The 26,440-nt window shown below is 47.1% G+C and overlaps 1 protein-coding gene across 4 annotated transcripts in view; it reads left to right on the top strand.

Moving 5' to 3' along the window:
- Positions 1–26,440, top strand: part of LOC110522822 (unconventional myosin-XVIIIb) — a 63,076-nt gene that overhangs the window by 7,668 nt on the left and 28,968 nt on the right. For all 4 annotated transcript variants that reach the window (XM_036977031.1, XM_036977030.1, XM_036977033.1 and 1 more), the window contains 21 exons: positions 256–319; positions 3,547–3,659; positions 3,815–3,982; positions 4,079–4,289; positions 4,421–4,563; positions 4,745–4,845; positions 4,933–4,996; positions 5,115–5,259; positions 7,064–7,234; positions 10,134–10,224; positions 10,421–10,613; positions 10,699–10,779; positions 11,310–11,430; positions 15,641–15,788; positions 17,050–17,233; positions 18,024–18,180; positions 18,353–18,528; positions 18,870–18,998; positions 24,251–24,394; positions 24,599–24,688; positions 25,368–25,487. In XM_036977031.1, the coding sequence (XP_036832926.1) occupies positions 256–319; positions 3,547–3,659; positions 3,815–3,982; positions 4,079–4,289; positions 4,421–4,563; positions 4,745–4,845; positions 4,933–4,996; positions 5,115–5,259; positions 7,064–7,234; positions 10,134–10,224; positions 10,421–10,613; positions 10,699–10,779; positions 11,310–11,430; positions 15,641–15,788; positions 17,050–17,233; positions 18,024–18,180; positions 18,353–18,528; positions 18,870–18,998; positions 24,251–24,394; positions 24,599–24,688; positions 25,368–25,487 (2,814 nt within the window). The remainder of the gene's footprint in view (positions 1–255; positions 320–3,546; positions 3,660–3,814; positions 3,983–4,078; positions 4,290–4,420; positions 4,564–4,744; positions 4,846–4,932; positions 4,997–5,114; positions 5,260–7,063; positions 7,235–10,133; positions 10,225–10,420; positions 10,614–10,698; positions 10,780–11,309; positions 11,431–15,640; positions 15,789–17,049; positions 17,234–18,023; positions 18,181–18,352; positions 18,529–18,869; positions 18,999–24,250; positions 24,395–24,598; positions 24,689–25,367; positions 25,488–26,440) is intronic.

Below are 26,440 nucleotides of genomic sequence, written 5' to 3'. Positions count from 1 at the left end.
CTCTCTCTCTCTCCCTCTCTGTCTCTGTCTCTGTCTCTCTCTCTGTCTCTCTCTGTCTCTCCCTGTCTCTCTCTCTCTCCCTCTCTCTCTCTCGCTGTCTCTCTCTCTCTTTCTCTCTCTCTCTCTCTCTCTCTCGCTGTCTCTCTCTCTCTCTCTCTCTCTCTCTCTCTCTCTCTCTCTGTCTCTCTATCTCTCTATCTCTGTCTCTCTCTCTCTGTCTCTCTCTCTCTGTCTCTCTCTCTCTCTCTCTCTCAGGTGAGGGATGTGTGGTATGAGATTGGCACTGTGTGGTACGTCCACAAGGAGGGCTTCTCCCTAGGTAAGTGGTGGTAATGTAGTGTAATGGTGATGCAGTGTGGTAGACTGCTGTGTGTTCTGAGGTATTGGGTTGCATTGGTTGTGTATTAATAGTACCTTGCTTTACCACTGTCCTCCTGTATCCAACCCTTCATACTGTGGGAGACATTTTGACAGCTACTAGTATCCTGACATACTGTATACTATATACTGATGTACTATACCAATATTATTTGATATACTATAGCAGTATTTTGATGTACTCTACTGTAGTTTACTGTAGAACATCTAGCCACTCAGCATTAATCCTATTCGTTTTTCATACGCCCACATATACACACACGCATATACTGATACACACACACACTCACACTGGTGATCAAAGATTAGGGATGCATATCAGATTTTAAGCCCCTGGTACATAAACCCTGCCGGGTAATCCCTGTATAGCTGTGCTGTGGGAGTAATAGTGAGAATATTACTCAGAATACAGACTAGAGCCACAACCAGGAAACCCACTAAGACTTCATCTCTCTCCACAAAAACAACAACAACAATAAATCCTGTGGGGACAAATCTACAGTGCTTACTGTAGTGTTAACAGTATTTACTGTAGTGTTAACACTATTTACTGTAGAAGACTGCATCCCTTGTACTATCTAGGTTTCCATCCAATTTGCAACCGATTTTCATACAAATATTATAAAATCTGCCTAAGAAAATATGTGCATTTTCCCACCAGATTTTGTTTCCATCAAAACGGACTTGTGCGGATTAAAGGCTGTGCGTGATGACGTAGTGCACCTAAAAAACACTTTTGCGCTAAAGTTATGATGTACTGAATAAAAAACATTTATTCATTGTGTTTCCATAGCATTTTCCACTCAATCGATGGTTTTTCACACAAACTGTTGCAATAAATGGCAAAAATGATCAGTCTGGTTTTTGCTCATGTTCTCTAGACAACAGTTTGCTGATAAAGATGACAGGTTATATGTTGAGATGGATAAGAGCAAGATCATTCTTATTTGTTAATTGGCTAAGTGAATCATCATCATGTCACTAGCATACAAATGAAGACCCATGATATTTATTGGAAAGGAGCATCAAGCTTGTCACTGTGCACTTTCACCACCCTGTGAAGTTCATCATATAACTTATTCCATCTGTAGCCTGATAAACTGCTTTTTGAAGTTGTAGTGGGAGGACAACACAACATGCACTACATGACCAAAAGTATGTGGACACCTGACGTCAAACATTGCGTTCCAAAATCATGGAGTTGATCCCACCTTTGCTTCTATAAAAACCTCCACTCTTCTGGGAAGGCATTCCACTATATGTTGGAACATTGCTGCGGGGACTTGCTTCCATTCAGCCACAAGAGCATTAGTGAGGTTGGACACTGATGTTGGGTGATTAGCCCTGGCTTGCAGTCGGCGTTCCAATTCATCCCAACGATGTTCGATAGGATGGAGGTCAGGGCTCTGTGCAGGCCAGTCAAGTTCTTCCACACCGACCTCGACAAAGCATTTCTGTATGGACCTCGCTTTGTGCACAGGGGCATTGTCATGCTGAAACAGGAAAGGGCCTTCCCCAAACTGTTGCCACAAAGTTGGAAGCACAGAATCGTCTAGAATGTCATTCTATCTATGCTGTAGCATTAAGATTTCCCTTCACTGGAACTCAGTGGTGGAAAAAGTACCCAATTGTCATACTTGAGTAAAAGTAAAGATACCTTAATAGAAAATGACTCAACTAAAAGTTAAATATACCTAAGTATCAACAATAAATGTAATTGCTAAAATATACTTAAGTATCAAGTATCCTTATATTAAGCAAACCAGACTGCGACATTTTCATTTTTGAATTTTTGAATTTATTTACGGAGAGCCAGGGGAACACTCCAACACACAGACATAATTTACAAATGAGTCATGTGTTTTGTGAGTCAGCCAGATTAGATGCTGTAGGGATGACCAGGAATGTGTGTGAATTAGATTACAATTTTCCTGTTTTGCTAAGCATTCAAAATGTAATGAGTACTTTTGGGTGTCAGGGAAAATGTACAGAGTAAAAAGTACAACATTTTCTTTAGCAATGTAGTGAAATAAAAGCTGCCAAAAATATAAATAGCAAAGTAAAATCCCCTTACCCCAAAAAATACTTTCAAGTATTTTTACTTAGTTAGAGCAGTGGTGTAAAGTACTTAAGGATCCTAGCCTGAACCATGAAAAACAACCCCAGACCATTATTCCTCCTCCACCAAACTTTACAGTTGGCACTATGCATTCGGGCAGGTAGCGTTTTCCTGGCATCCACCAAACCCAAATTCGTCCGTCGGCCTGCCAGATGGTGAAGCGTGATTACTCACTCCAGAGAACGCGTTTCCACTGCTCCAGAATCCAAGAGAGAGCGGAGAGCTTTACACCACTTCAGCCGACGCTTGGCATTGCGCATGGTGATCTTAGGCTTGTGTGCGGCTGCTCGGCCATGGAAACTCATTTGATGATGCTCCCAACGAACAGTTCTTATGCTGACGTTGCTTCCAGAGGCAGTTTGTAGTGTTGCAACCGAGGACAGATGATTTTTACGCGGCACTCGCGGTCCCGTTCTGTGAGCTTGTGTGGCCTACCACTTCACGGCTGAGCCATTGTTGCTCCTAGACATTTCCACTTCACAATAACAGCACTTACAGTTGACCGGGGCAACTCTAGCAGGGCAGAAATTTGACAAACTGACTTGTTGGAATAGTGGCACCTTATTACTGTGGCATCCAATGACAATAAGGCCATTCTACTGCCAACGTTTGTCTATGGAGATTACCTGGTGGTGTTTCTCGATTTTACACACCTGTCAGAAACGGGTGTGGCTGAAATAGACAAATCCACTAATTTGAAGGGGTGTCCGCATACTTTTGTAGTGTTTCTTTCCATGTGTGACTTCAAATGTATCTCCATATGATGGTTATTCTAACAACAATTGGACAAGAAATCATTTCCAACCGCAATTTGTTGCATAATTAATTTTACAGACACTGAAAGATCCCACAAAGTCGAACAAACAAATTGTCTGTCGACATTTCTGAAATTGTTCCAACACTTCCTGTTTCCATCACAGATTTCGTGCTTTTTAAAAAATACAGTGTGGCCTTACTTGCCAAAAAATCTGTGGATGGATTTGTCCTGAGACTTCCCATTGGTAGGTTTATACTGAGCTTTTCTGTGATTGGTGGGTTCTGTATTCCAGCCACTCAGCTGAAGCCAGACGAAGGAACCCCAGATCTCCCAGCAGGCTTAGTGAGAGTCAGAATGGAGACAGATGGAACACTGCATGATGTCATGGAGCACGACATCCACAAGGTAGTCTCTCTCTCTCCCCTGACTTCCTCAGTCTTTCCTTTACCCTCTCTCTATTTTTTCTTCTCTCTCCATCCCTCTCTCACATGGTCTTTCTCTCAACAATATCTCTCCTTTCTGACATCTCTCTCTCTCTCTCCCTCTCTTTTTCTCTCCAGTTGAATCCCTCTGAGTTGGACCTGTGTGAGGACTTGAGTGAACTGCAGAGTGTGAATGAGTGTGGAGCACTCCACACGTTAACCAGTCGAGCTAAAGCCAGCCTGCCTCTCACACAAGCAGGACCCAACCTGCTCAACTTCTGGCCTCCGCTGAACCAACACGGCAAGGTTAGCGTGCGCGCGCGCACACACACACACACACTCATTTCCTGTAGTTCCATTGGAACCAGGTGATAATTGAATATTGATGTCTCCTCTCCCTAGACCCCTCGCTCCCGTCGTGGGGACAGTGTGTGGGACGCTCCCCCTGCCCTGGCCGCTCTAGTCAGGCGTGTCTATGTCTCCATGGTGGGCACCCGCAGGGACCAGAGTGTGTGTGCGGTGGGACGCAGCGGCACTGGCAAGACCACTTCCTGCCAAGCCTTCACACACACACTCCTGAAACAGGCTGGCACTGCCGGAGACAGCATCAGTGGTTAGTACCTGTGTGTTCCTGCGTAGATGCGGAATGATGTGATATAACGTATATGGAGTGTTGGAGGTAATAGCACATTGTGTATAATGTTATCTCTCCATCTGTTTGTGTGTGTGTCTGTGTGTGTCCAGTGGAGCGTATCCAGGCGGTGTTCACAATCCTGAGGTCGTTTGGGTGTGTGAGCTCTCAGCACAGTGATGCCTCTTCTCGCTTCGCCATGGTTCTCTCTCTGGACTTCAACCATGCTGGACTGGCCTCTGCCGGACACCTACAGGTACACACACACACACATATAAGCACACACACTCAGACACACACACACAGGCATGCACACACAAACACAAACATGCACGCACACAAATTGTTGCCCATTATCAAAGTGTATTGCTTATACTGCTATGTACAATATCATTGTCTCAATGCCTGATAATTTCTTCCTCTCTCCTCTCCTCCAGACTATGATGTTAGAGAAGTGGAGAGTGTGTCAGAAGATGGAGGGAGAGAGTAACTTCCTGGTCTTCTCCCAGATGCTGGCTGGACTCAGTACAGAGATGAGGTACTGAGGTACACACACACACACACGCACACGCACACGCACGCACACACAAACACTCTTACATGACTTCCTGTCTCCTCCTGATAGGACGGAGCTGCAGATGCACCAATTCCCAGAGGCCAACTGTTTTGGAATAGTCCCTCCCACCAAGGTAACCAGGACATGTTGCTAACCTTTGTGTTTTTTGGCCATATTGCTTACTCTACATACAATACATACCAATAGGCCCTGCTTCCTACCATCTGTGTTCTCCTCCATCCCTCCATCAGGTGGAAGAAAAGCAGCGTGCATCAGTGGCCTTCACCAAGCTGCTGGTTGCCATGGAAACTCTGGGCTTCTCGGCCAATGAGCAACGAGCAATATGGCATGTCCTGGCAGGGTTGTACCATCTGGGAGCAGCGGGGGCATGTAAAGGTATAGAGTTAATACCATAGACTGTATATCATCATCTCTCTCTCCATACTATATACTACAGTGCATTCGGAAAGTATTCAGACCCCTTGACCTTTTCCACATTTTGCAAGGTTACAGCCTTATTCTAAAATAGATGAAATTGTTTTTTCCCTCATCAATTTACACAGAATACCCCAAAATGACAAAGCAAAAACTTTTTTTTTTTTTTGTGCAAATTTATAAAAAATAAAAAACGGAAATATTACATTTACATAAGTATTTAGACCCTTTACTCAGTACTTTGTTGAAGAACCTTTGGCAGCGATTACAGCCTCCAGTCTTCTTGGGTATGACACTGCAAGCATGGCACACCTTGGCACAGCTATTTTCAGGTCTCTCCAGAGACGGGTTCAAGTCCAGGCTTGCTCCGTTCATCTTTGCCTTGATCCTGACTAGCCTCTATGCCATTGAAAAACATCCCCACAGCATGATGCTGCCACCACCATGCTTCACCATAGGGATGGTGCCAGGTTTCCTCCAGATGTGACGCTTGGCATTCAGGCCAAAGAGTTCAGTCTTGATTCCATCAGACCAGAGAATCTTGTTTTTCATGGTCTGAGAGTCTTTAGGTACCTTTTGGCAAACTCCAGGTGGGTTGTCATGTGCCTTTTACTGAGGAGTGGCTTCCGGGCGGCCATCTCAAGGAGGAGTCTTGGTGGTTCCAAACTTCTTCCATTTAAGAATGATGGAAGCCACTGTGGGGACCTTCAGTGCTGCATAATTTGTTTTGGTACCCTTCCCCAGATCTGTGCCATTCTTTCGACATCATGCTCTGTTAACTGTGGGACCTTATATAGACTTTCCAATCCATGTCCAATCAATTGAATTTCAATCAAGTTGTAGAACATCTCAATGATGATCAATGGAAACAGGATGCACCTGGGCTCAATTTCGAGTCTCATAGCAAAGGGTCTGAATATAATGTTTATTTTTTTGTGTGTGTGAACTTTACCCCTTTTTCTCCCCAATTTCATGGTATCCAATTGTTAGTAGCTGCTATCTTGTCTCATCGCTACAACTCTTGTACGGGCTCGGGAGAGACGAAGGTTGAAAGTCATGCGTCCTCCGATACACAACCCAACCAAGCCGCACTGCTTCTTAACACAGCGCGCATCCAACCAGCGCATCCAACGCATCCAACCAGCCAGCAGCACCAATGTGTCGGAGGAAACACCGTACACCTGGCAACCTTGGTTAGCGCGCACTGCGCCCGGCCCGCCACAGGAGTCGCTGGTGCGCGATGAGACAAGGATATCCCTACCGGCCAAACCCTCCCTAACCCGGACGACGCTAGGCCAATTGTGCGTTGCACCACGGACCTCCCGGTCGCGGCCAGTTACGACAGAGCCTGGGCGCAAACCCAGAGTGTCTGGTGGCACAGGACACGCTGCAGTACAGCGCCCTTAACCACTGCGCCACCCGGGAGGCCCTGGGTCTGAATACTTATGTAAACAACCTGTTTTTGCTTTTTCATTATGGGTTATTGTGTGTAGATTGCTGAGGTTTTATTTATATTTAATCCATTTTAGAATAAGACTTAACGTGATAACATTTTTATAAAGTCAAGGGGTGTGAATACTTTCCGAAGACACTGTAGATGATACTTTATATAGTTTAGCTGTTAGTAGGACCTATGAAAACATGACAGTCATACCAATACTTTCTTTTTCTGTTTTCCACCCTCTTCTTTTCTTTTTCCCTCCCCTTTTTCTCCATTACCTTCCTTCCCCTGTCCTCCTCTCCCCACCTCCCTTCCTCACCCCAGTGGGGCGTAGGGCGTTTGTGAGTTTCGACAGTGCCCAGGTGGCCAGTAGTGTATTGGGGTGTGAGGGGGAGGAGCTCCACACAGCAGTGTTCAAACACCACCTCAGACAGCTGCTGCAGAGAGCCACCGGGGGCGGCAGAGAGAGACACGCTACTACTGATGCAGAGGAGGGTAAGATAGAGACACACAGGTACAGGCAGGCAGGCAGGCACGCACGCACACAGGCGCAGGCACACACACACACACACACACACACACTCTGTCACTCCAACCTGGTCTCAGAGCATTTCGTATTATTCTGTAGGCAAATCCATTTAGTTTGATATGTTACGTTTAGTATGGTATGTATTAATTTGTGGATGTCCATCATTCATTTCGTATGATCTGTTACGAATTACAATTCGTATTATATATTACGAATTTGCAAAACATACAATATGTTACAAATTTGCAAAACATAATATATTATATGAATTTGTAAAACGTATAATATGTTATGAATTCTAGCTAGGTGGCTAACGTTAGCTAGCTGGCTAAAGTTAGCTAGGCTAGGGGTTAGGGCTAAGGTTAGGATTTAGGATAAAGGATTAAGGTTTGGGTTAGGGGAAAGGTTAGCTAAAAGGGTTAAGGTTAGGGGAAGGATTAGCTAACATGCTAAGTAGTTAATAAATAGTAAGTAGTTGAAAAATTTCTAACTGGCTACTAAATGAGATTCGAACTCTCAACCTTTGGGTTGCTAGATGTTCACGTTATACGCCAACGCATCCACCACGACCAACTACCCTACTTTCATTTCTGCCTTAATAAGTAACCATCTGTCTTATGTAACCATACCAAACATAACATATCATACTTATTTGAGTGTCTATGTATTTACTATGTTACGTCTATACGTCTAGTCTATGAGAACAGGCTGATCACTCTGCCTCATCCTGTGTGTCTGCCCCACCTCTCTCTCTCTCTCTCTCTCTCTCTCTCTCTCTCTCTCTCTCTACCTCTCTCTCTACCTCTCTCTCTCTCTACCTCTCTCTCTCTATATATATATATATATCTCTCTCTCTCTCTCTATCTCTCTCTCTATCTCAATTCAATTCAATTCAAGGGGCTTTATTGGCATGGGAAACGTGTTAACATTGCCAAAGCAAGTGAGGTAGATAATATACAAAAGGGAAATAAACAATAAATCTCTACCTCTCTCTATCTCTCTCTCTATCTCTCTCTCTCAACCTCTCTCTCTCTCTACCTCTCTCTCTCTCTCTCTCTCTCTCGCTCTACCTCTCTACCTCTCTCTCTCGCTCTACCTCTCTACCTCTCTCTCTCCCTCTCTCTACCTCTCTCTCTACCTCTCTCTCTCTCTCTCTCTCTCTCTCTCTCTCTCTCTCTCTTTCTCTCTGTCTCTCTCTTTCTCTCTCTCTCTCTCTCTCTCTCTCTCTCTCTCTCTCTCTCTCTCTTTCTCTCTGTCTCTCTCTTTCTCTCTCTCTCTCTCTCTCTCTCTCTCTCTCTCTCTCTCTCTCTCTCTATTCAATTCAATTCAAGGGGCTTTATTGGCACGTGTTAACATTGCCAAAGCAAGTGAGGTAGATAATATACAAAAGTGAAATAAACAATAAAAATTAACAGTAAACATTACACATACAGAAGTTTAAAAACAATAAAGACATTACAAATGTCATATTTTATATACAGTGGGGCAAAAAAGTATTTAGTCAGCCACCAATTGTGCAAGTTCTGCCACTTAAAAAGATAGAGAGGCCTTCATCATAGGTACACTTCCACTATGACAGACAAAATGAGAGAAAAAAAAACAGGAAAATCACATTGTAGGATTTTTTATTAATTTATTTGCAAATTATGGTGGAAAAAAAGTATTTGGTCACCTACAAACAAGCAAGATTTCTGGCTCTCACATGATCACAAGAACGGTGAGCAAAAATCCCAGAACCACACGGGGGGACCTAGTGAATGACCTGCAGAAAGCTGGGACCAAAGTAACAAAGCCTACCATCAGTAACACACTACGCCGCCAGGGACTCAAATCCTACAGTGCCAGACGTGTCCCCTTGCTTAAGCCAGTACATGTCCAGGCCCATCTGAAGTTTGCTAGAGAGCATTTGGATGATCCAGAAGAAAATTGGGAGAATGTCATATGGTGAGATGAAACCAAAATATAACTTTTTGGTAAAAACTCAACTCGTCGTGTTTGGAGGACAAAGAATGCTGAGTTGCATCCAAAGAACATCATACCTACTGTGAAGCATGGGGGTGGAAACATCATGCTTTGGGGCTGTTTTTCTGCAAAGGGACCAGGACGACTGATCCGTGTAAAGGAAAGAATGAATGGGGCCATGTATCGTGAGATTGAGTGAAAACCTCCTTCCATCAGCAAGGGCATTGAAGATGAAACGTGGCTGGGTCTTTCAGCATGACAATGATCCCAAACACACCGCCCGGGCAACGAAGGAGTGGCTTCGTAAGAAGCATTAAGGTCCTGGAGTGGCCTAGCCAGTCTCCAGATCTCAACCCCATAGAAAATCTTTGAAGGGAGTTGAAAGTCCGTGTTGCCCAGCAACAGCCCCAAAACATCACTGCTCTAGAGGAGATCTGCATGGAGGAATGGGCCAAAATGCCAGCAACAGTGTGTGAAAACCTTGTGAAGACCTACAGAAAACGTTTGACCTCTGTCATTGCCAACAAAGGGTATATAACAAAGTATTGAGATAAACTTTTGTTATTGACCAAATACTTTTTTTTCCACCATAATTTGCGTTAAATTCATTAAAAATCCTACAATTCTCATTTTGTCTGTCATAGTTGAAGTGTACCTATGATGAAAATTACAGGCCTCTCTCATCTTTTTAAGTGGGAGAACTTGCACAATTGGTGGCTGACTAAATACTTTTTTGCCCCACTGTATGTATGTGTATATATATATATATATGTGTGTGTATGTATACAGTGTTGTAACAATGTACAAATGGTTAAAATATACAATGTAGATATATCTAGAGATATCTCTCTCTCTCTCTCTCTCTCTCTCTCTCTCTCTCTCTCTCTCTCTCTCTCTGTCTAGGTCCCAGGATGAGTGCTACTCAGTGTGTAGATGGCATGGCTTCTGGACTGTACGAAGAACTCTTCACGGCTATAGTGTCACTTATCAACAGGTACACACACATGTTCTGTCATCACACACACCTTTTATTTTTGCCTGTTCAAGACTAGTAGAGTACAAAGTATCAAGAGTCATCTGTTTGTGGAGTTGTGATGTAGAGCCACCTCAGGCAGTGTAGTATCTCTATACCTGAGTATATGTGGTAGTGGTGAGGTGAGCCCTGGGTGTTTCCTGCTGTCTCCCCCCAGGGCTCTGAGCTCTCAGCAGCTGACGTTAGCCTCTGTGATGGTGGTGGACACTCCAGGCCTCCGCAACCCCAGACACAGTGCAGAGGAGAGGGCTGCAGGCTGGTCTGAACTCTGTCATAACTACCTACAAGAGAGACTGCTGGAGTACTACTACACACACACCTTCACACACACACTGGAAAGATACTCACAGGTACAGTAACACACACACACTCATGTAATGTGATACTGGTTCACCTGTATGACTGCTAAGAGTGTGTACTGTTTTGTTGTTGCAGGACGGAGTTCAAGTAGACTTTGAAGCTCCAGAGACCAGTCCTGCTGAGGTGGTGTCCTCCATAGACCAGCCTGCTCTACAGGTAACACACACACAACCGTCTGCTACCTGCACCTAACACACACAACCGTCTGCTACCTGCACCTAATACACACAACCGTCTGCTACCTGCACCTAACACACACAACCGTCTGCTACCTGCACCTAACACACACAACTGTCTTCTACCTGCACCTAACACACACAACTGTCTTCTACCTGCATCTAACACACACAACCGTCTGCTACCTGCACCTAACACACACAACCATCTGCTACCTTCACCTAACACACACAACCGTCTGCTACCTGCACCTAACACACACAACTGTCTGCTACCTGCACATAACACACACAACTGTCTTCTACCTGCACCTAACACACACAACCGTCTGCTACCTGCACCTAACACACACAACTGGCTGCTACCTGCACCTAACACACACAGAAGAGACTACAGCTCTGACACCCTTTCTGAGAACTTACACTAATCGTCCAGTGCCACACAGTGACACACTAGCCTCGCCAGATGAACATGGTGTGTGTTTGTGTGTCTGTGTGTGTGTGTGGTAGGTGCGAGGGGCAGAGGGAGACCCCAGAGGACTGCTGTGGGTTCTGGATGAGGAGATGGTGACTCCAGGATCGACAGAAAACACTGTCCTGGAGAGAGTCTCCCAGTACTACAGTTCTACTGGTGAGACGGGAGGGTGGGGAGAGTGGAGAGAGTGTGGAGATTGGGGAGAGTGGAGAGAGTGGAGAGAGTGGAGAGAGTGGAGAGTGGAGAGTGGAGAGTGGGGAAAGTGGAGAGAGTGGTGAGAGTGGAGAGAGGGGAGACTGGAGAGAGTGGGGAGTGGGGAGCGGGGAGTGGGGAGAGTGGAAAGTGGAGAGAGTGGAGAGAATGGAGAGAGTGGAGAGTGGGGAGAGTGGAGAGTGGAGAGAGTGGAGAGTGGGGAGAGTGGAGAGTGGAGAGAGTGGGGAGTGGGGAGAGAGTGGAGAGAATGGGGAGAGTGGAGAGTGGGGAGAGTGGAGAGTGATTGGAGAGAATGGAGAGTGGTCCAGAGTGGAGAGAGGGAAGAGTGGAGAGAGGGGAGAGTGGAGAGAGTGGATAGAATGGAGAGTGGGGAGAGTGGAGAGTGGGGAGAGTGGAGAGAGTGGATAGAATGGAGAGTGGGGAGAGTGGAGAGTGGGGAGAGTGGATAGAATGGAGAGTCGGGAGAGTGGAGAGTGGGAAGAGTGGGGAGAGTGGGGAGACTGGAGAGAGTGGAGAGTGGAGAGTGGAGAGAGTGGAGAGAGTGGAGAGAGTGGAGAGTGGAGAGTGGGGAGAGGGGAGAGATTGGAGAGAATGGAGAGTGGTCCAGAGTGGAGAGGGGGAAGAGTGGAGAGAGGGGAGAGTGGAGAGAGGGGAGAGTGGAGAATGGAGAGTGGGGGGAGTTGGGAGAGTGGAGAGTGGGGAGAGTGGGAGACTGGAGAAAGTGGAGAGTGGAGAGAGTGGAGAGTGGGGAGAGTGGAGAGTGGGGAGAGGGGAGAGAGGGGAGAGGGGATAGTGGAGAGTGGAGAGTGGAGAGAGTGGAGAGAGTGGAGAGTAGAGAGTGGAGAGAGTGGAGAGAATGGAGAGTGGAGAGTGGGGAGAGTGGAGAGTGGAGAGAGTGGAGGGAATGGAGAGTGGAGCGTGGAGAGAGTGGAGAGAGGGGAGAGTGGGGAGACTGGAGAGTGGGGAGAGTGGAGAGAGTGGGGAGAGTGGAGAGAGTGGGGAGAGTGGAGAGTGGGGAGAGTGGAGAGTGGGGAGAGTGCAGAGTGGGGAGAGTGTGGGGAGTGGGGAGAGTGGAGGGAATGGAGAGTGGAGAGAGTGGAGAGAGTGGGAGAGTGGAGAGAGTGGAGAGTGGAGAGTGGGGAGAGTGGAGAGTGGGGAGAGTTGAGAGTGGGGAGAGTTGAGAGTGGGGAGAGTGGAGAGTGGAGAGAGGGGAGAGTTGAGAGTGGGGAGAGTGGGGAGAGTGGGGAGAGTGGAGAGTGGAGAGTGGAGAGAGTGGAGGGAATGGAGAGTGGAGAGAATGGGGAGAGTGGAGATAGTGGGGAGACTGGAGAGTGGGGAGAGTGGAGAGAGTGGGGAGAGTGGAAAGAGTGGGGAGAGTGGAGAGTGGAGAGTGGGGAGAGTGGGGAGAGTGGAGAGAGTGGAGAGAGTGGGGAGTGGGGAGAATGGAGAGTGGGGAGAGTGGAGAGTGGAGAGAGTGGGGAGTGGGGAGTGGGGAGAGCGGAGAGTGGGGAGAGTGGAAAGTGGAGAGAGTGGAGAGAATGGAGAGAGTGGGGAGTGGAGAGTGGAGAGTGGAGAGAGTGGAGAGAGTGGAGAGTGGAGAGAATGGAGAGTGGAGACTGGGGAGAGTGGAGATAGTGGAGAGAATGGGGAGAGTGGGGAGATTGGAGAGTGGAGACTGGGGAGAGTGGGGAGAGGGGAGAGTGGAGAGTGGGGAGAGTGGAGAGAATGGAGAGTGGAGACTGGGGAGAGTGGAGAGAGTGGAAAGTGTGGAGAGGGGAGAGAGTGGAGAGAGTGGATAGAATGGAGAGTGGGGAGAGTGGAGAGTGGGGAGAGTGTGGAGAGTGGGGAGAGTGGAGAGAATGGGGAGAGTGGAGAGTGGAGAGAGTGGAGAGTGGAGATTGGAGAGTGGGGAGAGGGGAGAGATTGGAGAGAATGGAGAGTGGTCCAGAGTGGAGAGAGTGGAGAGAGTGGAGATTGGAGAATGGGGAGAGTGGAGATAGTGGAGAGAGTGGAGTGTGGAGAGTAGAGAGAGTGGGGAGACTGGAGAGAATGGAGAGTGGAGAGACCGGAGAGAGTGGAGAGAGTGGAGAGAGTGGAGAGAGGGGAGAGTGGAGAGAATGGAGAGTGGAGAGAGTGGAGAGTGGGGAGAGATGGGAGAGAATGGAGAGTGGAGAGTGGGGAGAGTGGAGAGAATGAGGAGAGTGGAGAGAGTGGAGTGTGGGGAGAGTGGAGAGAGTGGGGAGAGGGGAGAGAGGGGAGAGTGGAGAGAATGGAGAGTGGAGAGAGTGGAGAGTGGGGAGAGATTGGAGAGAATGGAGAGTAGAGAGAGGGGGGAGTGGAGTGAGTAAAGAGAGTGGGGAGAGTGGAGAGGGGGGAGAGTGGAGAGAGGGGAGAGTGGGGAGAGTGGGGAGAGTGGAGAGTGGAGAGAGTGGAGAGAGTGGAGAGTGGGGAGATTGGAGAGTGAGGAGAGATTGGAGAGAATATAGAGAGGGGAGAGTGGAGAGAGGGGAGAGTGGAGAGTGGGGAGAGTGGAGGGAGTGGGGATAGTGGTGAGTGGGGATAGTGGAGAGAGTGGAGAGTGGAGAGAGTGGAGATTGGAGAGAATGAAGAGAGTGGAGATGGGGAGAGTGGAGAGTGGAGATTGGAGAGAGGGGAGAGTGGGGAGAGTGCAGAGTGGGGAGAGTGGAGAGTGGGGAGAGTGGAGAGAATGGAGCGTGGAGAGAGTGGAGAGAGTGGGGAGTGTGGAGAGAGTGGAGAGTGGAGAGTGGGGAGATTGGGGAGACTGGAGATAATGGAGGGTGGAGAGAGTGGAGAGTGGGGAGAGTGGAGAGAGTGGGGAGAGTGGAGAGAGGGGAGAGTGGAGAGAATGGAGAGTGGAGAGAGGGGAGAGTGGAGTGAGTAGAGAGAGTGGAGAGTGGGGAGAGTGGAGAGTGGGGAGAGTGGAGAGTGGGGAGAGAGTGGAGAGAGTGGAGAGTGGAGAGTGGGAGAGTGGAGAGTGGAGAGTGGGGAGAGTGGGGAGACTGGAGAGAGTGGAGATTGGAGAGAGGGGAGAGTGGGGAGAGTGGAGAGTGGGGAGAGTGGAGAGTGGGGAGAGATTGGCGAGAATATAGAGTGGAGAGTGGAGAGAGTGGAGAGTGGAGAGTGGAGAGAGGGGAGAGTGGAGAGAGTGGAGAGTGGAGAGTGGAGAGAATGGAGAGAGTGGAGATGGGGAGACTGGAGAGAGTGGAGAGTGGAGATTGGAGAGTGGAGAGTGGAGATTGGAGAGTGGGGAGAGTGGAGAGAGGGGAGAGTGGGGAGAGTGGAGAGTGGAGAGAGATTGGAGAGAATATAGAGTGGGGAGAGTGGAGAGAGGGTAGAGTGGAGAGAGTGGAGAGAGGGGAGAGTGGGGAGAGATTGGTGAGAATATAGAGTGGGGAGAGGGGAGAGTGGAGAGAGGAGAGAGTGGAGAGTGGAGAGTGGAGAGAGGGGAGAGTGGAGAGAGTGGAGAGTGGAGAGAATGGAGAGAGTGGAGATGGGGAGACTGGAGAGAGTGGAGAGTGGAGATTGGGGAGTGGGGAGAGTGGAGAGAGGGGAGAGTGGAGAGTGGAGAGAGATTGGAGAGAATATAGAGTGGGGAGAGTGGAGAGAGTGGAGAGAGTGGAGAGAGGGGAGAGTGGAGAGAGTGGAGAGAGGGGAGAGGGGGGAGTGGGGAGAGTGGGGATAGTGGAGAGTGGAGAGAGTGGAGAGAGGAGAGAGTGGAGAGTGGGGATAGTGGATAGAATGGAGAGTGGAGAGAGTGGAGAGTGGGGAGAGTGGACAGAATGGAGAGAGAGATAAGGACATTTAAAAAGTGAGTCTAATGTTTCCTGTTCATTTTTATTGCTTATTTCACTTTTGATTATTATCTGTTTCACTTGCTTTGGCAATATAATCATGCCAGTAAAGCCCTTAGGGAGGGTAGGTGGGCAGGAGGAAGAGAGAGAAAGAGAGAAGTGGGGGTGTCTGTGTTCGTTTGTTGCTGTGTGAGTGTGTGTAAGAGTTTGGGCGAGAGTGTGTATGTCAGTGCCTTGTCAGTTTCAGTGACACAGAAGATATAGTGTCAGCAGTGGACATGTGATTCTGTTGTAAGGTGGCATTGAAGTTCAGTTCTAAACTCTGGTTTGTCTGTCCTCAGTGCGTAAGTGTGAACAGCCCCTGCAGTGTGAGGTGAGCCACCTGATGGGTTCTGACCCGGTCAGATATGACCTGACGGGATGGTTCAGCCTGGTGCAGAACAACCCTTCTGCTCTCAACGCCATCTCACTGCTGCAGAATTCCTCTGTGTAAGTGTTGCCGAATCTCAGATCCACCCTTCGCCCTAATTACTAACCATGTTACCATATTGCTTTTATCCATTTAACTATTTCAGATCTATAAGATGTTTAAAATATGTACATGTGCGTTTATTGAAATTATATCCAATACAATTTTTTGGAATGAATTAAATGTTGGCTTCAGCCTTTCCTTCTGTCTCTCGCTCTTTCTCTCTCTCCCTCTCTTTTTCTCGCTCCCTCTCTTTCTCTTTCTTTCTCTCTTTCCCCCTCTCCCTCTTTCTCTCTCCCTCTCTTTTTCTCGCTCCCTCTCTTTCTCTTTCTTTCTCTCTTTCCCCCTCCCCCTCTTTCTCTCTCTCCCTCTATTTACCCCTCTACCTCTCTCTCCCCCTCTCCCTCTCTTTCTCTCTCTCCCTCTCTTTCTCTCTCTCCCTCTCTTTCTCTCACTCCCTTTCTTTCCCCTCTCTCTCACTTTCTCTCTCTCACTCTCGTTCTCCCTTTCTTTCCCTCTCTTTCTCTCTCTCCCTCTCTTTCTCTTTCCCCCTCTCCTTCTGTTTCTCTTTCCCCCTCTCCCTCGTTCTCTCTCTCTCTCTTTCTCTCTCTCCCTCTCTTTCTCCCTTTCTTTCCCTCTCTTTCTCTCTCTCCCTCTCTTTCTCTTTCCCCCTCTCCTTCTGTTTCTCTTTCCCCCTCTCCCTCGTTCTCTCTCTCCCGCTTTCTCTCTCTCCCTCTTTCTCCATCTCTTTACCCCTCTACCTCTCTCCCCCTCTCCCTCTCTTTCTCTCTCTCCCTCTCTTTCTCTCACTCCCTTTCTTTCCCCCTCTCTCTCTTTCTCTCTCTCCCTCTCTTTCTCTCTCCCTCTGTTTCTCTTTCCCCCTCTCCCTCTCTTTCTCTCTCTCCCTCTTTTTCTCTCTCTCCCTCTTTCTCCCTCTTTACCCCTTTACCTCTCTCTCCTCTCTTTCTCTCTCTCCCCCTCTCCCTCTGTTTCTCCCTCTCCCTCTCTTTCCCCTCTCCCTCTCTTTCCCCCTCTCCCTTTCTCTCTCTCCCTCCCTCTCTTTCCCCCTCTCCCTTTCTCTCTCTCCCTCTCTTTCCCCCTCTCCTTCTCTTTTTCTTTCTCTCTCTCCCTCTCTTTTTCTCTCTCACTCACTCTCTTTCTCTCTCTCCCTCTCTTTTTCTCTCACTTTCTTTCTCTCGCTCCCTCTTTTTCTCTCTCTCCCTCCCTCTCTTTACCCCTCTCTTTACCCCTCTACCTCTTTTTCTCTCTCTCCATTTCCAGTGGGGTAGTGAAGGCGTTATTCGGCCCCCGTGCCTCTGTGCCCCCTCTGTGTCGTGGTTTGGGAGGGGTGGAGGGGGGCAGCCAGCGTTCGCTACAGAGGAGTGGCACCGTCAGAAAGACCTTCAGCGGAGGAATGGCCGCCATACGCCGACACTCCCACTGTATATCAGTTAAACTACAGGCCGTAAGTCCCCTAATACACACTCCCACTGTATATCAGTCAAACTACAGGCCGTAAAAACCCTAATACACACTCCCACTGTATATCAGTCAAACTACAGGCCGTAAAAACCCTAAAACACACTTCCACTGTATATCAGTCAAACTACAGGCCATAAGTACCCTAATACACACTCCCACTTTATAATCAGTCAAACCTCAGGCAGTGAGTACCCTAATACACACTCCCACTGTATATCAGTGAAACTACAGGCCGTAAGTACCCTAATACACACTCCCACTGTATATCAGTCAAACTACAGGCCGTAAGTACCCTAATACACACTCCCACGTTATAATCAGTCAAACTTCAGGCCATAAGTAACCTAAAACACACTCCCACTTTATAATCAGTCAAACGTCAGGCCATAAGTAACCTAAAACACACTCCCACTTTATAATCAGTCAAACGTCAGGCCATAAGTAACCTAAAACACACTCCCACTGTATATCAGTCAAACTTCAGGCCATAAGTACCCTAATACACACTCCCACTGTATATCAGTGAAACTACAGGCCGTAAGTACCCTAATACACACTCCCACTGTATATCAGTCAAACTACAGGCCGTAAGTACCCTAATACACACTCCCACTGTATATCAGTCAAACTACAGGCCGTAAGTACCCTAATACACACTCCCACTTTATAATCAGTCAAACTTCAGGCCATAAGTACCCTAAAACACACTCCCACTGTATATCAGTCAAACTACAGGCCATAACTACCCTAATACACGCCACCCCCCTTTCCAGGATGCTCTATTGAATCTGATTCGTCGAGCCAGGCCAGTGTTCCTGCAGTGTGTGGGTGCTAAGACAGACAGCAGTGGTGGAGGATTCGACGTCCCTGCTCTCAGGATCCAGCTACACTCTACACACATCCTCCCCGCCCTGCAGCTCTATCGCACAGGTTAGTGTTAGCCTAGAATTAGCCCTCAGATAGATGTGCACAGTGCAGTTTAGCAGAGCGTTAGCCATTCTGTACAGGTTATATAGTTGATCATTTGGGAATTTTGGTGGCATCATAGTGCTCACCTGTATAGCTATGGCTGACCACCTTATTCCATCTCTCTCTCTCTCAGGTTATCCGGAACATATGACTCTGAGTGACTTCAGGTGTCGTTTCCAGGCTCTGTCTCCTCCGGTCATGAAACGCTATGGTTCAGTCTTCATCACCCCAGACGAGAGGAAGGCAGTGGAGGAGCTGCTGGTAGAACTGGATCTGAACAAGAAGAGTACCGTACTAGGAGCCGGCAGGGTGAGAGAGAGAGAGAGAGAGAGAGGCTTCTGACTAGGAGTACTGAGCTCCTTAATGTTAGTCTCTGACACACCCTGTCTCTGTAGATTAGTTACATTGACTGTGGTAACTTTCCCTCCCTCTCTCTCTCTCTCTCTCTCTCTCTCTCTCTGTCTCTCTCTCTTTCTCTCTGTTTCTCTCCCTCCCTACCTCCCCCTTCTCTCTCTCTCTCTCTCCACTCTCTCTCTCCACTCTCTCTCTCTCTCTCTCTCTCTCTCTGTTTCTCTCCCTCCCTACCTCCCCCTTCTCTCTCTCTCCACTCTCTTTCTGTCTCCCCTTCTTTCTACCCGTCCTCCCACCAGGTGTTTATGAAGCGAGGTGTGTTAAAGTACCTGGACCAGCAGAGAGACAAGCTGGTCAGTGTCTGGCTGGTTCACCTACAGGCTGCCTGTCTGGGACACCTGGCTAGACAACAACACCGCAAAATGAAGGCGAGTTTGACCCCTGGCCCAGAATCATTAGCCTAGGTGCAACATGTCTGTCAGGTGTACTGTGCTAGGTTAGGTAGGTGCAGTTGTAACGTGTGTGTGTGTGTGTGTGTGTGCGTGCGTGTGTCCGTCCGTCTGTCCGTTAGATATTACTGTACTGTTGGAGCTAGGAACACAAGCATTTCACAACACCTGCAATAACATCTGCTAAATATGTGCCATATTTATAGACACTGAATTGATCTGAGAGTCACAGGGTTGTGATGGAGCTCATATAATTAAAGATGGACTTTATGATAACTCTGACTTGTGTGTGGTTTGCTCTCATGATTTGGTAAATACAGGAAATTTCCACGACACTAGTGATTCCATGTCTATGTATATACTGTAGGGAAACAGCCTCTAAAGTGCAGGGTTGAGTAACCGGGTGGGAGCCTGCTAGTCATGGCTATTTAGCAGTCTGATGGCCTTGAGATAGAAGCTGTTTTTCAGTGTCTCGTTCTCAGCATTAATGCATCTGTACTGACATCACCTTCTGGATGGTAGTGGGGTGAACAGGCAGTGGCTGGGGTGGTTGATGTCCTTGATGATCTTTTTGGCCTTCCTGTTACATCGGGTGCTGTAGGTGTCCTGGAGGGCAGGCAGTGTGCCTCTGGTGATGCGTTGGGCAGACAGCTCCACCCTCTGGAGATCCCTGTGGTTGTGAGCAGTGCAGTTGACGTGCATCTCTCAATTGTGCATCTGTAACAGTTTGTGAGGGCCAAGCCAAATTTCTTCAGCCTCCTGAGGTTGAAGAGACGCCGTTGCACCTTCTTCCCCACACTGTCTGTGTGAGTGGACCTTTTCAGTTTGTCGGTGATGTGTACACCGAGGAACTTTAAGCTTTTCAGCTACTTCACTGCTGTCCCGTCGATGTGGATATGGGAGTGCTCCCTCTGCTGTTCCCTGAAGTCCATGATCAGCTCCTTCGTTTTGTTGAGGGAGAGGTTATTTTCCTGCCACCACTCTGCCAGGGCCCTCACCTCCTCCCTATAGGCTGTCTCGTCATTGTTGGTAATCAGGCCTACAACTGTTGTGTCCTTTGCAAACTTGATGATTGAGTTGGAAGCATGCGTGGCCACAGAGTCATGGGTGAACAGGGAGTAAAGGAGGGTGCTGAGCACGCTCCCTTGTGGGGCCCCTGTGTTGAGGATCAGCAAAGTGGGAGTGTTGTTTCCTACCTTCACCACCATGGGGCGGCCCGTCAGGAAGTCCAGGACCCAGTTGCACAGGGCGGTGTTCAGACCCATGGCCCCGAGCTTAATGATGAGCTTGGAGGGTACTATGGTGTTGAAGGCTGAGCTATAGTCAATGAACAGCATTGTTACATAGGTATTCCTCTTATCCATATGGGATAGGGAAGTGCGATGACATTGTCTGTGGATCTATTGGGGCAGTATGCAAATTGAAGTGTGTCTAGAATGACAGGTAATGTAGAGGTAATATGATCCTTGACTAGTCTCTCAAAGCACTTCATGGATGCTTATAAGAAATCACGAGCTACCCAGTGACACGAGCCTACCAGACAAGCTAAATGCCTTTTATGCTCACTTCGAGGCAAGCAACACTGAAACATACATGAGACACCAGCTATTCTGGACGACTGTGGGATAACGCTCTCAGTAGCTGATGTGAACAAAACCTTTAACCTTTCTGATCTCCCCATCCCGGATCCGGGATCGTGAATACAGACTCAAGCTCATTACCATAACGCAACGTTAACTATTCATGAAAATCGCAAATGAAATGAAATAAATATGCTAGCTCTCAAGCTTAGCCTTTTGTTAACAACACTGTCATCTCAGATTTTCAAAATATGCTTCTCAACCATTGCAAAACAAGCATTTGTGTAACAGTATTGATGGCTAACGTAGCATTTAGCGTAGCATTCAGCTGGCAACATTTACACAAAAAAACAGAAAAGCATTCAAATAAAATCATTTACCTTTGAAGAACTTCAGATGTTTTCAATGAGGAGACTCTCAGATAGCAAATGTTCAGTTTTTCCTGAAAGATTATTTGTTTAGGACAAATCGCTCCGTTTTCTGCATCACGTTTAGCTATGAAAAAACCCCTGTATCCAGGATTGTGTAAATCTATCAGCAAGCTCATTAGCATAACACAACGTTAACTATTCATGAAAATCGCAAATGAAATGAAATAAATATGCCATCTCTCAAGCTTAGCCTTTTGTAAACAACACTGTCATCTCAGATTTTCAAAATATGCTTCTCAACCATAGGAAAACAATCATTTGTGTAAAAGTAGCTAGCTAGCGTTAGCATTTAGCGTTAGCATTTAGCGTTAGCATTTAGCGTTAGCATTTAGCGTTAGCATTTAGCGTTAGCATCCAGCACGCAACATTTCAACAAAAACATAAAAGCCTTCAAATAAAATCATTTACCTTTGAAGAACTTCAGATGTTTTCAATGAGGAGACTCAGTTAGATAGCAGATGCTCAGTTTTTCCAAAAAGATTCTTTGTGTATTAGAAATAGCTCCGTTTTGTACATCACATTTGTTTACCAAAAAAAACGAAAATTCAGTCCTCAAAACGCGAACTTTTTTCCAAATTAACTCCATAATATCGACTGAAAACATGGCAAACGTTGTTTAGAATCAATCCTCAAGGTGTTTTTCACATATCTCTTCGATGATATATCGTTCGTGGAAGTGTGCTTTCTCTCCTGAATCCCAGGAGAAAATGCCCGCACCTGAAGATTACGCACAAATTTAGACAAAGGACACCGGGCGGACCCCTTGAAAATGTAGTCTCTTATGGCCAATCTTCCAATTATATGCCTACAAATATGTCACAATGCTGCCGAAATCTTGGGGAAACGGCAGAAGGTCTAAGCTTATTCCTGTCGCATTCACAGCCATATAAGGAGACATTAGAAAACAGAGCTTCAGAAATTCTGCTCATTTCCTGTTTAACGGATCATCTTGGTTTCGCCTGTAGAATGAGTTCTGGGGCACTTACAGACAAAATCTTTGCAGATTCTGAAACTTCAGAGTGTTTTCTTTCCAAAACCTTCCCAAAAAGTTTTCAAAACTTTCCAAAAATATGCATAGTCGAGCATCTTTTCGTGACAAAATATCACGCTTAAAACGGGAACGTTTTTTATCCAAAAATGAAATAGCGCCCCTAGAGATGCAACTGGTTAATCAGGTCAACATTCACAAAGCCGCTGGGCCAGACAGATTACCCGGACGTGTACTCAAAGCATGCACCAAGTCTGTAATACCTACATGTTTCAAGCAGACCACCATAGTCCCTGTGCCCAAGGAAGCGAAGGTAACCTGCCTTAATGATTACCGCCCTGACATACTTTAAAAGGCTGGTCATGGCTCACATCAACAGCATCCTCCCGGACACTCTAGAACCACTCCAATTCACATACCGCCCAAACAGATCCACAGATGATGCAATCTCAATCGCACTCCACACTGCCCTTTCTCACCTGGACAAAAGGAACACCTATGTGAGAATGCTGTTCATTGACTACAGCTCAGCGTTCAACACCATAGTGCCCACAAAGCTCACCACTAAGCTAAGGACTCTGGGACTAAACACCTCCCTCTGCAACAGGATCCTGGACTTCCTGACAGGCCGACCCCAGGTGATAAGGGTTGGCAATTACACGTCTGTCACGCTGATCCTTAACACTGAGGCCCCTCAGGGGTGTGTACTTAGTCCCCTCCTGTATTCCCTGTTCACCCACGACTGCATGGCCAGGCATGACTCCAACACCATCATTAAGCTTGCTGACGACACAACAGTGGTAGGTCTGATCACCGCGAGATAGCTATAGGGAGGAGATCAGAGAACTGGCAGTGTGGTGCCAGGACAATAACCTCTCCCTCAATGTGAACAAGACAAAGGAGCTGATTGTGGACTACAGGAAAAGGCGGGCCGAACAGGTCCCCATTAACATCGACAGGGCTGTAGTGGAGCGGGTCGAGAGTTTCAAATTCCTTGGTGTCCACATCGCCAACGAACTATTATGGTCCAAACATACCATGCCAGTTATGAAGAGGGCACGACAATGTATTTTCCCCTTCAGGAGAGTGAAAAGATTTGGCAAGATCTAGCATCCTGACCTGTTGCATCACCGCCTGGTATGTCATCTGCTCGGCATCTGACCGTAAGGCGCTACAGAAGGTAGTGTGAACGGCCTGGTACGTCACTGGGACCAAGCTTCCTGCCATCCAGGACCTATATAATAGGAGGTGTCAGAGGGAAGCCCATAAAATTGTCAGAGACTCCAGTCAACCAATTTATAGACTGTTTTCTCTGCTACTGCACAGCAAGCGGTACTGGAGCGCTAAGTCTAGGACTCAACAGCTTCTACCCCCAAGCCATAAGACTAGTGAACAATTCATAAATTGGCCATTGGACAATTTACATTGACCCCCCCCCCCCCTTTGTACACTGCTGCTACTCGCTGTTTGTTTGTTAGCTATGCATAGTCACTTCGCCCCCACCTACATGTACAGCTTACCTCAACTAGCCTGTACCCCTGCACACTGACTCGGTACCGGTGCCCCCTGTATATATCCTCATTATTCTTATTCTTATTGTGTTACTTTTATTATTACTTTTTATTTTACTGCAACTGCAATGTTGGTTAAGGGCTTGTAAGTAAGCATTTCACGTCTACACTTGTATTCTGCGCATGTGACAAATAAAGTTTGATTTGATGATGACAGAAGTGAGTGCTATGGGGCGATAGTCATTTAGTTCAGTTACCTTAGCTTTCTTGGGTACAGGAACAATGATGGACATCTTGAAGCAAGTGGGGACAGCAGACTGGGATAGGGAGAGATTGAATATGTCTGTAAACACTCCAGCCAGCTGGTCTGCGCATGCTCTGCGGACGCAGCTAGGGATGCCGTCTGGACCGTCTGGGTTAACGAGGGTTAACACGTTTAAATGTCTTACTCACGTCAGCCAAGGAGAACAAGTGCCAACAGTCCTTGGTAGCGGCCCGCGTCGGTGGCACTTTGTTATTCTCAAAGTGGGCGAAGACGGTGTTTAGCTTGTCTGGGAGCAAGACGTCGGTGACTGTGACGTGGCTTGTTTTCCTTTTGTAGTCCGTGATTGTCTGTAGACCCTGCCACATATGTCTCATGCCTGAGCCGTTGAATTGTGACTCCACGTTGTCTCTGTACTGACGATAACACTTGTGTGTATCTCTGTGTGTCCCCATACAGGTGCAGCAGATGGCAGTGAGGTGTGTCCAGAGTAACATCCGTACTCTGAGAGGCGTGGCCAAGTGGAGCTGGTGGAAACTGCTGTGTAGAGTACGCCCCCTACTGGATGTTAACATGGATGACCAGAGACTTAGAGCCAAGGAGGTAGGAATTGATTCAGAGACTACTCGGTGATACAGAGCAAAAAAAGTATGTTGATTCAGAGACTACCCATGATTCAGAGCCAAACCGTAACCACTTGATCCAAGGCCTTTTGAATCAACTCAAAGCCAAATAGATATAAGAGCTAAGCTGTTATCACTGGAGATTTGGTATGTTGTTTAACAAAATACTCTTATGATTTCCCAGGATGAGATCACGGCTCTGAGACGACGTCTGGAGAAGTCAGAGAGAGAGAGGAACGAGCTGAGACAGACCACTGACATCCTGGAGACCAAGGTGGGTATAGTTTAGGAAGCCTGTAAAGTGTTAAGTTTGAGGGGCTGTAAAGTGTAAAGTTTGAGGGGCTGTAAAGTGTAAAGTTTGAGGGACTGTAAAGTTTGAGGGCTGTAAAGTGTAAAGTTTGAGGGGCTGTAAAGTGTAAAGTTTGAGGGGCTGTAAAGTGTAACGTTTGAGGGGCTGTAAAGTGTAACGTTTGAGGGGCTGTAAAGTGTAAAGTTTAAGGGGCTGTAAAGTTTGAGGGGCTGTAAAGTGTAACGTTTGAGGGGCTGTAAAGTGTAACGTTTGAGGGGCTGTAAAGTTTGAGGGGCTGTAAAGTGTAAAGATTTGAGGGGCTGTAAAGTGTAAAGTTTGAGGGACTGTAAAGTTTTAGGGGCTGTAAAGTGTAACGTTTAAGGGGCTGTAAAGTGTAAAGTTTGAGGGGATGTAAAGTGTAAAGTTTGAGGGGCTGTAAAGTGTAAAGTTTGAGGGGCTGTAAAGTGTAAAGTTTGAGGGGCTGTAAAGTGTAACGTTTGATTTAGGGATAGTAATATGTCAAGTTTGGGAGGCCTGTCAAGTGTACAGTTTGGGAGGCCTAGCCAAGTGTAAAGTTTGAGGAGCACTAAAGTGATAGGCTGGGTGGACAAAGTGTAAAGTAAAGCTTTAGTTATGAATACAGGTGTGGGTGTGTTTTGTCTAGGTGACGGCGGTGTCGTCTGAACTAAGCGATGAGCGTTTCCGTGGTGAAGCTGTCAGCCAGGCGCTTGACATGGAGAGAGGAGAGAGACTACGACTCACCAGGGAAAACAAGGAACTACAGGTAGTATTACAACAGCCCCCTTACAACTCTCCAGTACACAAGGAACTACAGGGAGTATTACAACAGCATCCTAATAACTCTCCAGTACACAAGGAACTACAGGGAGTATTACAACAGTATCCTAATAACTCTCCAGTACACAAGGAACTACAGGGAGTATTACAACAGTATCCTAATAACTCTTCAGTACACAAGGAACTACAGGGAGTATTACAACAGCACCCTAATAACTCTCCAGTACACAAGGAACTACAGGGAGTATTACAACAGTATCCTAATAACTCTTCAGTACACAAGGAACTACAGGGAGTATTACAACAGCACCCTAAAAACTCTCCAGTACACAAGGAACTACAGGGAGTATTACAACAGCACCCTAATAACTCTCCAGTACACAAGGAACTACAGGGAATATTACAACAGCACCCTAATAACTATCCAGTACACACGGAACTACAGGGAGTATTACAACAGCACCCTAATAACTCTCCAGTACACAAGGAACTACAGGGAGTATTACAACAGCACCCTAATAACTATCCAGTACACAAGGAACTACAGGGAATATTACAACAGCACCCTAATAACTCTCCAGTACACAAGGAACTACAGGGAGTATTACAACAGCATCCTAATAACTCTCCAGTACACAAGGAACTACAGGGAGTATTACAACAGCACCCTAATAACTCTCCAGTACACACGGAACTACAGGGAGTATTACAACAGTATCCTAACAACTCTCCAGTACACACGGAACTACAGGGAGTATTACAACAGCACCCTAATAACTCTCCAGTACACAAGGAACTACAGGGAGTATTACAACAGCACCCTAATAACTCTCCAGTACACAAGGAACTACAGGGAGTATTACAACAGCACCCTAATAACTCTCCGGTACACAAGGAACTACAGGGAGTATTACAACAGCACCCTAATAACTCTCCAGT

The sequence above is a fragment of the Oncorhynchus mykiss genome, chromosome 5, assembly GCF_013265735.2.
Source record: "Oncorhynchus mykiss isolate Arlee chromosome 5, USDA_OmykA_1.1, whole genome shotgun sequence".
Taxonomy (NCBI): domain Eukaryota; kingdom Metazoa; phylum Chordata; class Actinopteri; order Salmoniformes; family Salmonidae; genus Oncorhynchus; species Oncorhynchus mykiss.
Note: the sequence above shows the minus strand (reverse complement) of the source record. Positions and strands in the feature narration are given on the sequence as shown.